General features: G+C 41.9%; 1 protein-coding gene and 1 long non-coding RNA gene across 8 annotated transcripts in view; one reads left to right on the plus strand and one right to left on the minus strand.

The window, feature by feature from the left end:
* Positions 1 to 13324, plus strand: part of LOC127048058 (uncharacterized) — a 37601-nt gene that overhangs the window by 18870 nt on the left and 5407 nt on the right. The window contains exons 6-8 of one of the 2 annotated variants that reach the window (XR_007773530.1): positions 1307 to 1516; positions 4549 to 4622; positions 5183 to 6400. This is a non-coding gene — a long non-coding RNA (uncharacterized LOC127048058). Of the gene's footprint in view, positions 1 to 1306; positions 1517 to 4548; positions 4623 to 5182; positions 6401 to 13324 lie in introns of those variants that run through there. The other variant, XR_007773531.1, reaches the window with a different exon arrangement.
* LIFR (LIF receptor subunit alpha) overlaps positions 1 to 13324 on the minus strand; it is an 88281-nt gene that overhangs the window by 18796 nt on the left and 56161 nt on the right. For all 6 annotated transcript variants that reach the window (XM_050946882.1, XM_050946880.1, XM_050946879.1 and 3 more), the window contains 3 exons: positions 8019 to 8148; positions 5160 to 5323; positions 3513 to 3658 (listed from right to left, as the gene is read on the minus strand). In XM_050946882.1, the coding sequence (XP_050802839.1) occupies positions 3513 to 3658; positions 5160 to 5323; positions 8019 to 8148 (440 nt within the window). The remainder of the gene's footprint in view (positions 1 to 3512; positions 3659 to 5159; positions 5324 to 8018; positions 8149 to 13324) is intronic.

A 13324-nucleotide genomic window follows, 5' to 3' on the forward strand; every position in this document is an offset into this window, starting at 1 on the left:
GAGCCGGTTCCACGAGGCTATATATGACAGCTATTATCACTGAACACTCTTTCCACACATGTATTAAATCCTGGCTCCACAGAAATCAATGGCGAAATCCCCTCTGATTTCAATGGGACCAGGATTTCACCCAAGGTGCTCCTATGCTCACAGTGATGAGCATGATAGGAGAACCTGGACAGACAAATAGCATTCTCTCTTTGTAAAACGGTGCCTGCACGAAGCACACCCAAGAAAAACTGCTTGACCAACATCCATATCATGCAAATAAAATATATACCAGTAACAATATTCCTACTAAGTACTCCTTTTTCCTTCGAAGGAAAGCAAACATAATCATAATCAGGTTTTAGTATAAACAGTCAATTGCAGCGTATTGAGTTTAAAGCAGTTAAAACAGTGCATAATAGTGACACATATATGCATAGTACTATAAATGTACAGTGACTCACTGCCACAGCTGCTGTGAGAAATCCTGACCCTGGGAACATTTCTTACCAAATCTACTTATAAATACACATCTATTCTGGCTGCCAAGAACTGGTCTCCAAAGTGAATTTTAGTCTGAAATTAGCTATAATTGTTTTTCTAATCCAAATGACAAACAGAAGATGTCAAAAAGCCAGCAATTGAGCATATGGGCGGAAAAGCTTCTGCCACTGTCACCAAAACATCTTGTAATATTGATAACAATTTCACAGCTATTCCTTGATTACACTATGCCCTGTTCATCTGTTCATTTATATTCTAGCGCAGCATTTCTCAAATGTGGCCACTGCAGTCACATGCAGTCACCAAGGGCTTTTTGTGCAGCCACAGCCTCCTGGGTAGTGATGGGGTAAGGGAGGCAAAGCAGAGGCCCCTCCCCTGGACCCACCAGCAGGGGCTGGTCCCTGCCCCGGTTTGGATCCACAAACATTGTAGGAGCAGGTGATCAGTAGGAGTTCACCGTCTTCCTGGGGCTTCATCCATGTGAAGGTGGGCTCCTTCCCCCAGCCACAGGGTTTCATGCTCTAGACCCAGGCTCACCCCCACCATTGCCCTGGCCTCTGCTGCCTCCTCCAGCACCCCATCCAGACACCCAATCGCCACTGCACACCCCCCGCCTCCCTACCCACCTCCCCATCCAGGGCTTAATTTGTCCCCCAGCTTGTTCAGTAAGTTTGCTCTGAAAAGTAACATTAACAAATACACAAATATCGCTTTTCACAGAAGCAGATTTACTAACTAGAAAGTCTTAAAAAACTCACCAAAAAAGCAAAACATGCAAAGCACCTTTCTATTTCTATTTTTCTATTCTGTTTAGGTCCAGTAAAGGAGAGAGACAACTGTTGATTATTTTGTCTGCAAAAAAACTCTACAAAAGTACATTACAATGATTTGGACATGTATATATGCATATCTGTTTGTTTTTCCTAAAGTTAATTAAGTATTTTAGGAAAAAATTGTCAGATTGGCAACTAGCAAGAGTTGGTAGCCACACTCTGAACCCCTGCTCTAACGTCTGGAGAACAAGGTAACAAAGCTATATCTTTTGTCAAGTTTCAGCCTGTATTTCAATAGCAGACGCCAAGGACTAAACTTACTCATGTCTACATGTCATTTCTTTCCGCTCTCCCCTCAAACCCTCAAGCAACCTGTATGGTTTTTACTTGTGGTACTTAACCTACTAATACTTTTTAGCACATTTTATAATTTTAATACAAAAGATTCAAAATCTCTCAAACCACAGAATGCAAATCAAGATTTTGGAGTGCACAGCTTAGTAGGGTGACAAGATGTCCCAATTTTATAGGGACAATCCTGATATTTGGGGCTTTTTCTTATATAGGCTCCTATTACCCCCCACCCATCCCGATTTTTCATACTTGCTATATGGTCACCCTACAGCTTAGAAAGATCAGGTCGAGACAGCTTTGAAACACTAGCCCATCAATCTATATTTAAACCCAGAGACTTCCCCAGTGTAGTTCATTTAAAAAACAAAAACACAGACTTTGCAAAAAAGTGTTTTCCACTGACTACAGCAGGCTTTGGATCAGGTTCCAGGATATGGTAAAAGCTCTTTATCCAATAATTTCTGAGTTCTCAGGTGTTACACACTTACAGTAGATTTTTTTTGCAACGATAGCTTTAAGAGATGGTAATCTACAACCTTAAAAAGGGGCAGATTAGGAAAATGTCTGGCGCTGCTAGCACAACAGAGCAGCTTTTCAAGGGACCCTAAGAGTTTTTCTGGAAGCTGTAAAAATGTTAAATTAGGCTACACCTATACTTGAAGTTAGGGGGGTGATTCTCAGCTAGCATAAAGATGCTTGAGTTAATGGGCTAAAAATAGCAGTGTCAAGGGCTAACATGAGTGGTAGCTCGGGCTAGCTTCCAGGGAGTCCAAGCAGGAATGTTCTCAGGACAGCTAGCCTGAGTAGGGTGACCAGATGTCCCAATTTTGGGGTCTTTTTGCTTATATAGGTTCCTATTACGCCCCACCCCGTCCCAATTTTTCACATTTGCTGTCTGTTCACCCTAAGCCTGAGCCATCACATGTGCTACCCCAGCTACCCTGCTATTTTTAGCAGGCTAGCTTGAGCAGGGCTTGTACAGGTATGTATATGAGCTCAGAATTGCACCTCCAACTCTAGTGGAGACCTAGCCTGAGAGGGACCTTTTATAATAGCTGCATAGGAAAAAAAAGTGGGGAGGGGGAGACAGAACTCAGGGTAATTGTACTGTGTGCATGGTCACTGAATCCCAATCAGCATCAAGTTCCAGGAAGTCTACCTCGCCTCTCCAACTTTCACTGAAATTTTGAGAACATCTAACAGGTGTTTTTAGTTTTCTCTAAATGACAGGTATAGAGGATTTCAGTAGGGATATCCTACTAACACACTCAGCTCATCTTACTCAACGGGAAAATTCTTCCCCTCTCACAGTCTTTATATCATCCACAGATTGCAGTAGTGAGTTGCTGAAACTGCTGACAAACACATACACAGCATTTACTGAAAGTAAGAGGATTCCACTTACACCAACTGTACAAGTGACTTGGAAGACTTGAAGTTGTTTTAAGATTCCAAGGAAATTTTCAGAGTAGAAGAGTAGTGATAATGTGTGCATGAGTGCTAACTACCTCCCAAAAACACAACCACTATATTTTATCACCTAAGAGTGGCAATTTAATAAAGAAACATCTTCAGAAAAGCAATTTTGCAAACTTATGATAGAACTCAAATATTATGGCTAATTTTAATGCTTTGCAACGTCTCAAAACACTACTTAGTTTTGGCTGTTATGACCTACCACTGCACTGTGAAAAGAACTGGAAGTAAACATGACTAGAGCTTCTCTGTAAGCTTAGGAGCTAGACTTTGGACATTTAACACAGGTAGTATTCAATAAATAGTCAGTATAACCTATCAGTTTCTCTTTTACTGGTACAAAACTGTAAAGAAACGAATTTCAATAAAACCATCGACATTTCAGCAGAGCAAAATTACATTAAAAATAATACTCACCAGCTGTCGTTCTGAATTACTGTTGCTAATTTCAATTTGACACAAAAGTCTGATTTTAATAAAGTTGCCGGGTATATACCAAGACAGATGGGCATTTGTTGAACTATTAGTGCTCACAGTGAATTTATCAGGAGTTTCCAGATGAACTGAAAATTAAATTTATAAAAAAAATCAACTTGGATTTCTTAAAGGTGATAAATAATAGCTTTATTATTATTTTTAGTTCTGTAAGAAAAATCTTACTTTTAAAGTAGTCAAAAATAATCAACAGAACAGAACATTAATCAGATTGATAATTATTGTGACAGATGGGTGTTGTTTTAAAAATCAGTCTCTTGCTATGTAGGCACACCAGCAAGCAGTTTTTGTCCATACTGGAAATTTGACTGACACTCATGGGAATAGTTTTATTTTAGTCAGAAGCTGTAACTGGCATAATGGGCCAAGGAGTTAAAATTAACAAAAAACATCCACAATTAATTGGAAAGTGAGGCAAAAATATAAGGCTCCTATCCTATAAAAGGTAGCAGGGCAGTGATATATAACACATCATTTCCCACCCAGCTCCTTTCATTTCTTCACCTCTTTTGTCCTCTTTCTATCTCTGAATATTGGCCACAGATCCTCTGCGCCTCCTGTTGAGAAGATTCTCAGCCACTTGACTTAACGTTTTTGGGAAATAAGAACACAATGTATATGCAAACCCTGCACTCTGGTCACCTGACAGTTACAGGGATGTATGTGCTCTCTGTTTGAGAACTATCTGCACAGTAATAGTACCAATGAAGGACAGAAAGATCGCATGTAGTAGGAAGAGAACTGAAATGGCAGAGGGGAAATGGCAAAGAACAGCATCTGTACAACAACCCTACATTCTAAGCAGTTAAGAGAATTCTATTTCAACATTACATGATATTTTGCAACTTCATTGCCAATTCAAATTATAAAGTGGCCGTACATGGAAAAATGTATTAAAAATGCAAGTTTTATAATAAACATTTAAATGCAATTTTCTATTTATTATTTGCCATTACAGTTTTCAAGAGAAAAATATGAGCATTGAAGTTGTTAGGACACAAAATGCATGCATGTATTATGGAGGCACAGAAGGTAAGTGCCACATTTTATTGTTACTTTATAAAGACCTGATCCTGTTAAGACATATGCATGTGTTTAACATCATGCACCATGAGCAGACACACTGAAGTCACAGTGTCACTCTCAATGCAGAAAGTTATAGCTGCCATGGCCACACATAAGACTTTGCAGGACTGGGTCCTAATAATGTTGCAAATTTAGTTATTAGAATTTACTGGAATATTATGTGCCATGTAAATGATATATTTAGCTAATTACTAGTGCATGCATAAGATTCTTCTCCAAACATAGGGCTAAGGTGCCAGCTGTATGGTTGCTGTGCAGAACTGTCATCTCATCACATCCTTACCCGCTTGTTGGCACAAACAGTAGAGGGGAAAAAGGACCTTTACTTAATCCCAATTACTGAGAAACCAAACCAATGAAGAAAATAAACCAAAAACAATTACAAATGCAACATTCTATATTAGTGCCCAATGAGTTATCATCTATTGCACTAACCCTCTATTTGACCACCCTTTTTGGTTTTGCACCCTTGTTAATGCTCACCTCTTTGATTTACATCAATTAAGAGCGATGATTCTGCCTGACCAAGAGGATTGGAAGCACCTAGTGTGAAATTGTAGATTTTCTGATTGGCATGCACTGGAAAGTCACAGTGATGTTTCTCATTCAATTCATCTACTTTGCATGTAACTTTTTCTCTAGATATTCTGTGAATTAAAAAAAGATTATTTTTAATTTCTGAGCAACCCCTTTAACAGCACTGAATTAAGTTTCTTACTACAGACTTCACTGGATGAAGATGTTATAAGGAATGAACGGCATGTCACTGTACCATTATTTAGTTAATGCAGTGTCATGATTTGCCTACTGTGACGTTGCACTCCAAATGTTTTATGGAAATATGCTTATGAGTGTGACAATAATGTAATTGGAATGTACTTTATGCAAAAGATCTCTTGTAAGGTATCATTACAAAGCTTATAATCAATGAGTGTGTTCATCCTATTTGTATGAACGTATCATTCTTGATCTGAAACTAGGAGTATGAAGTATAGCTCTGAAGTCCTATTGTAATTATGCAAAGTGTGGGCCATTAATGAGGGTTTGGAAGCTTGATGGCTCCCATTGACTAGGACAATTCGTTATAAATGGTCTGTTTACTTGCAAACCTTCCTGGGTGCATGTCGGCCAACCAGAGGGTAATGAAGAATGAGGTCTCACAGGACATGTGACCATGTCACACGATATTGGAATCCATCTTAAACCTGGTGTTTTCCATTTAGAGGGGGGGGTGAGGACCCAGAGACACAAAAGATTCCTACCTTGTGCCACAGCTATAAAAGGGGGTGGAACAGAACAAAGGGCTGCCAGTCATGAGAACACTCCTAGTTTCCACCTAAGATGTCTGCTAACAAAGACTGTACCAGGGGAAAGGATTGGGCCCAGACTAGGAAGGAGTCTGGTCTGTGAAAGAAGCTTATTGGAACATCTCTAAGGGTGAGATTTTACCTGTAATCAGCAAAGAATCCTGTGGCACCTTATAGACTAACAGAAGTTTTGGAGCATGAGCTTTCGTGGGTGAATACCCACTTCGTCAGATGCAGATCCAGACTAACACGGCTACCCCTCTGATACCTGTAATCAGTTTCTTAATGTATTGGCTTAGACTTGCGTGTTTTTTCTTTATTTTGCTTGGTAACTTACTTTGTTCTGTCTGTTATTACTTGAAACCACTTAACCCCTACTTTTTATACTTAATAAAATCACTTTTGTTTATTAATGAACCCAGAGTAAGTGATTAATACCTGGGGGAGCAAACATCTGTGCATCTCTCTCTATCAGTGTTATAGAGGGTAGACCATTTATGAGTTTACCCTGTATAAGCTTTATACAGAGTAGAATGGATTTGGGGTTTGGATCCTATTGGGAGCTGGGTGTCTGGGTGCTAGAGATAGGTGACCTGCTGATCAGTTTTTCGTTAAAGTCTGCAGCTTTGGGGGCATGGATCAGACCTGGGTCTGTGTTGCAGCAGGCCAGCACGTCTGGCTCAACAAGACAGGATTCTGGAGTCCCAAGCTGGCAGGGAAAATGGGTTCAGAGATAATTCCAGCACGTCAGATGACAGTCCCAAGGGGGTCTCTGTGACCAAACCCGTCACACCTACCTCATGCTGCATTGGATATTACATACAATTTAATGCCACAATGTAGCTTGGATTGGCATTAGTCACAAAATCCATGGCTCCCAGCCCAAAGAGAATATCTTTCCTTCTCTCCAGCACAACCTACTTCATCCTTACTTTTATTTTTACTTCCACTCTTACCTCCTCAGAAGCCTGGGAAAATAGATAGATCCTGTAGTGAGCCCTGAGGTCAAAACTAGGCTTTAGAGCTCTGATTCAGGAAAGTATCCATATTCAGGACACCACTTAAGCATATGCCTATCTTTAATGGGATTTAAGTATAGCTTAAGTGCTTTCTAGAATCAGGAACTAGTTGACCCAGCAGAGGGAGTAGGTTCTAGTGTTAAGGTCTTTGCACTGAAGATGACCGATCACCAGCCCTCCCCATCTAAGCAGGGTCAGGCACTTTGTGTATCTCATCTGATCTCAAGTGCTCTGGGCCACACAAGGAGAGAAGCTGTCCATCAGATAGCCAACACACGCATTATTTAGGTTTTTATATGATAAAGCCAAAATCTTGAATTGCAGCTGAAAACAAACTGAAAGCCAGTGCCGAACAGAGAGCATAAGTGTAATATGGTCTCTGTAAGCAACCAGCCATCCTCATCTACAGTAGCAGAAGTCTGAGTGGTTTTTAGGGGTAGCTCCATGTATTTGGGGAAGCAGTAGCCCACTGTGCACTCAGAACAAGGATGAGAAAGCTTGGCTTGAGAGCCCTCAACAAATGTTAGGCAGCTGTGACTACTGGTTTTGGTGTTGACCAGTCCAATCTCATTGTTTTCTTCTGCACCCGCATCTGTTGGTCTTATCCATCTGTTGTCCATAGTCTTACACTTAAGATTGTAAGTTCTTCAGGACAAGGATCTTCTTTTTGTCATGTTTGTACAGTGCCTACCCCAATGGAGCCCTGAACTCAAGGTGCTACCATAATATAAGTAATACATAATATAACGATCACCATCAAATGTCATATAAAGAAATGTGCCCCCCAACCCTGACCTTACTATCACAGTACTACTGCAATCATGTGATTCTGCCGTGAAGTAATTTAAAAATTAGTTCCAACTTCCTGTGTATTTTTATATTTATTTTAACCTCTAAGCAGTGGAAAGTTTAAATGACTCGAGTGGGCATGCAGCAGTCATTCAGTATCCAGGGACACCCATAATGTACCAATTTGTATTCTAACTGTTTAATCCTTCCTCGCTAAATGGCTTTACCTTTCAAATAAAATATATTTTGTTTGCCGTTTCGTGTACAGTGCTGTGGGTCTGCCCGGGTTCCAGCTACACGTTATAGTAATAAAGGTGCGTGTTTCACAGTTCAGGTTTTGTGGAGTATCAGGAGCATCTGTAGCAAAGAAGACAGACAAAACAATCAGCCTGTATGTTCACAGAATAGGTCCTAACATAGAAGGTTAGACAATTGCTTGGAAAGCAATATTTTGTTTCCAGGATATATAGCATAAATATACAGTAACAATTATGCCCCAAACCTGCAAACAATTATGCGTGTACTTAATTTTAAGCCCATTAACAGTCCTCATTGTCTAATGCTTGACTCAATGGGATTACTCCTGTATTTAAAGTTAACCAATGTATAAGTGTTTGCAGGATCAGGGCACTGAACTATAAGCATTACACAATTTTGCAAAACATGTTTCAAAGATCCCAAACTGCACAATTTAGTCTCCAAGCAACTTAGGAAGATTATTAAGTTGTGTGCCATGTTTTGGCAAGTGCAGGCCTCACTGTTGCTTAGAATCTATTTAAACAAATCATTCAAACAATTGAACCCACATGCACTGTATGAAACATGAAATTCTTAGTATATGTACCACACTGTATTTTATATTTAAAGTTTTTGATTTTTTTACGAAGACCACACATCATCCTCCTCCAAGAGGGATAGCTCAGTGGGTTGAGCATTGGCCTGCTAAACCCAGCACTGAGTTCAATCCTTGAGGGGGCCACTTAGGGATCTGGGGCGAAAATCTGTCTGGGGATTGGTCCTGCTTTGAGCAGGGGGTTGGACTAGATGACCTTCTGAGGTCCCTTCCAACCCTGATATTCTATGATTCTATGAAGATGCTTTACAAGTCTCCATCCCCAATTTTCATTTGAGCTTGTCCCTAAATTCTAGACCCCAGGACTGCAATGATCATAATCCCTGGCACAGGAATGATGGCAGCTCTCTCCCTAGAGGACTCACTTCAGAATGACATGCCATACTACCCCTAGAAACCAGAAAAGGTAGAGCTGAATAACTGTGATGGGGATGAGCCTCTAGGGAACGCCTGTCTCCAGCCGCTTATGTGCATCTTTCCTCCCAGAAACCAGCCTCTTTCTGGCCACCCCTGGGGGGAGGGGGAGGGGCTTCATGCCATGTTAGTTTGGCCTGAGTGGTAAGGATGTCTCAGTTAGGATTCTGAGTGATGTAAGCGAACACCATGACTGTAGGTCTAATGTACCAGGGGAAGGGCACTTAGCTCACCAGAGCCACAGGTACTCAAGCTGACATCTCTAAAGCACATATAAACACCCTGATATAGAGATGGTGCTCCCCTACTTTCTATCTGGCTTCTTACCTTTTCACTTTCCCCTCCCTACATCTCAGTCTTGCTGGACTGGTGTATCCAAACAAGATGTCTCCACTCCCCTCGTGGAGTATGCAACAGAGAGACAGAAGTTGGTAAAATGCTAGAGAGGAAGTAGCTTGAACACATTAGACCTTCAAGGATGGACACATCTGTAAACCCTTTGTGTACTGCACTGTCACTGACCCACAGCCAATATTTTGTGCATCCTTGACTTATATTTACACGTATAGTTATCCATTTTAAAAGTTCCATATGACTGGACAGTATATTAGAGGGATGCCAAAAAAGGGAGGGGGGGTTCTTTTGGGTTTTTTTTTTAATTACCAGTTTAAGATTCAAAATCAGTAACAGAATGTGCAGACTGAAGTACTAAACACACATCTTTAAAATCAGCCGTTTGCTTACTTGCTAGTCTCCAAGTTTAAGATGGTATTTATTTCCCCACTGCCAGTGAAGTAATATACATCTAAAACTGACAAGGAGCTGCACTGTGCTTTGGAGGTGTTAGTGATGCCCTTTGCCAGGGCCGTCCTAAGGATTTATGGTGCCCTAGGTGGGATTATTAAACTGGTGCCCCTGTGCCTGTCTTGCTTTTAGCAACACAAACATAAGCTTACAATACTGGAAAACTTGCCACATGCATGTTATTAAAACCAGTTTAACGTAATTAAGCACACTGTAATGCTGATGGACTAGCACTAAAGAAGTAGCACTATAGAAAAAATTCTGATTTGACAGAATGATGCAAATAATATAATTTTTTAAAATTTGTCAACATTTTATTGGAAATTTCTATGCAGAGGGATTGAAACAAGGATTTGGTTTTAATTAGAAGCAATCTTTCTGGCTTTTTTGACTGCAAAATCAGGAATAATGTCATCGTATGACAAAGACAAAGTGATGTCTTGTTTGATTGCAAGAATAGCAAGACCAATCAAGTGTTCCTGACTCCTTGCAGAGCGGAGATTGTTTTTAATGAGCTTTAGTTTTGAGAAACTCCATTCTCCTGATGCTGCTGTTACAGGAATTGTCAGTAGAATATGAGTGGCAATGTACACATTAGGATATATGTCAACAAGTTTGCTGGTATGAGTAAACTGTACAATGTCCATCATTGATTTCGCATGTGGCAACATTGATGACAGTGTACTCAACTCTTCATACAGTTCAAGTCCATTTAAATCAAAACGATCGCTGTCCTTCAGGAGGCTCTCTAGGTCAGGGATCTCCAATGCGGTACTCGTGGGTATCATGGCACCCATGGGGCCTCTCAGTGTACCCACGTACTGGCCGGTAGACAAGCATCCGCCAAAATACCACTGAAATTCGGCGGTGACGCCTCTGGATGACGCTGATAAGCAGGATCATCCAGAGGCGTCGCCGCTGAAATGCCATCAAGTTTCAGCGGCATTTCGGTGGATGTTAGTCCACTGCCACAGTCCTTCGTCTGGTGACTGCCAGACGAAAAAGGTTGGGGACCATTGCTCTATGTTCTTGCACTTTGTCATTAGTTGCCCTTGTTTTCCTGTTTCGTTGAATTTAGTCCTGCTCAGCCCGTTACCAGCTGAATGAACGGAACCCCAGGCCGACAGCGGGTTGAGTGGCTCAGCTGGGGTCTAAGCCACCAGCCTGCTCAGCCCACTGCCAGCCTGGGGTTCCTTGGGTGTCCCCAGGCCAGCAGTGGGTGCTGAGTGGGGCTGGTGGCCGGGATCCTGGGTGGCAATGGGGCAGCAGCCAAAACCCCAGAGCAGTGGCGGGCTGAGCTGCTCAGCCTACCGCCACATGCCATCAAAAATCAGCTCGCGTGCCACCTTTGGCACGTGTGCCATAGGTTGCCGACCCCTGCTCTATACATTAGTAAGGAGATGAGCATATTACAGTTATTGGAGGGCTCTATTTAGCAGTAACAGGGATATAGCAAAGTCAGTCAACATTTTTTGTTTCTCTGATGAAAACTGGCCCACTCCCTTCCTCATATGAAACTTGTGACAAATAATTGTCAACAACTTAATTTTTTGTTTTTGGCTAAGATATTGATTTTTTTTAAAATATTGAAATTGAATTCAGGATTGTTAGCATTTTTGGCAAACAAATTTGTTAAATGACAATCTAAATGGCAACACAGTACTTCTTTCATGCTTGGCTCGCCCCCCCTAGTCTGCTGGTCCAACAGCAGCAGTAGAGGAGGAGACAGGTGGAAAACTGCAGGACCCCAAAATCCACCTCTTGGGATGCAGAGTGGCAACAGCAGCAGCAAACTCTCAGGTCCGATCATATGCCAATGGGCACCACCGCCAGCCCAAAGGACCATGGTGAAGTTAGCACAGCATCTGATCTCAGGAACAGGGCACCCATGGACCCACAGCAGCTCATCCTGCCCTGTGCAGCTACCCCCAGATGAGATGGATCACTGCCAGCCCGGGGGAGAGACGTGCTTCCCAGCTAGGGTGACCAGATCCAGATGTCCTGATTTTATAGGGCCAGTCCTGATATTTGGGGCTTTGTCTTATATAGGTACCAATTACCCGCACCTAGGGTGACCAGACAGCAAATGTGAAAAATCGGGACGCGGTGGGGGGTGAAGAAGAGCCTATATAAGAAAAAGACCCAAAAATTGGGACTGTCCTTATAAAATCAGGACATCTGGTCACCCTACAGGTGAGTTCCTTCCCCCATCCCTTCCCAGACACCCCAGCAGCTAATACCCTCCCTGCGACTGTGCTGCATTCAGCTCTCTCTAGGACCCAGCAGCCCTGCTCTTACATGCTCCACTATTTGCCATCTGCCCAGGCTCCCAGCAGAGCAGTGCCCCCAGACCTAGTGGTGCCCTAGGCGGCTGCCTGTGGCTAAGGACGGCCCTGCCCTCTGCCACTGTAGGGAAAGCACAGAACTCTGAAATTGTTATGGGAAAGAGGAACTAAACATTTGCAGTATTTTGTTTTAAGATGTAATTATGTTTGTAGAAGGTTTTTGAGGCTTGTGACCCTAGACAAGCAGCTAATGATTTGGTATCTTAAACAGATTAAAGTTTTTCCATTCATTTTTCAAAAGATAACATTTTTCATAAGAAACTAATAATTTTAAACCTTGATTCTTTTACCATAACAAGGCATCCAAAAGCTAATGCACCGGGTAGGAAAGTTCAACATCCAATCTGGCCCTTTGAACACATCAATGTGTATTTTTGGTAGTTTAACACCAAATGAGATTCAGATAGAAATGCTAGTAATGTAAGGTGTAGCACTTACATTACCCATTATATTACATGCTCCGCTATTTGCCTTTTCAGAATCAAATAAGAAATTCTAGGGCTTGCAAAAGGAACAGGCGTAAATGTAACTGGTGAAACAACGGTTAATCTTCAAGCAAATTGGCTGCCAACTGGTTTTTTTTTGGCACTTCGATGGCACTCTGGCCGTTTTTTTCTTTTTTGTGCTTCCGCGGGGCTCTGGCCACCTTTTTTTTTTTTTTTTGCTTGGGGCAGCTGGAGCCACCTTATGATCGCGTTATTGCGGGGTGCGTTATAGCGAGATTTCCCTGTATTTTGGTTTACTCGCTTGGCAATTGGGAAGATGAGGATGGAGACACTTATCCCCCACTCATAGACAGTGAGGGGCATTCTGTACTCCACTCTTATCCCGCTACCTTCCGGTGGGTAAGGGTGCTCTCAGCAGCTCTCTCTCTCTCCTCCCTCTCTCTCCCCCAACCCCACATAAGCTCATCACAACTCTGATAGATCTGGGGCATCATCTGTTGCTCTCCCCCATGATCATGAATAGCAGTGACATGATGGCATTGAACTTCCAGGTTCTACTGGAGATTATCTATTTCTATTCTGTTTACACTGCATTCTTAACACTATGGCATTGAGGGAGAGTTAATTGGGTCATTAGGATAAAAAACAAACATCCCCCCACCCCCAAATGT

The sequence above is a fragment of the Gopherus flavomarginatus genome, chromosome 3 (genome assembly GCF_025201925.1).
Source record: "Gopherus flavomarginatus isolate rGopFla2 chromosome 3, rGopFla2.mat.asm, whole genome shotgun sequence".
Taxonomy (NCBI): domain Eukaryota; kingdom Metazoa; phylum Chordata; order Testudines; family Testudinidae; genus Gopherus; species Gopherus flavomarginatus.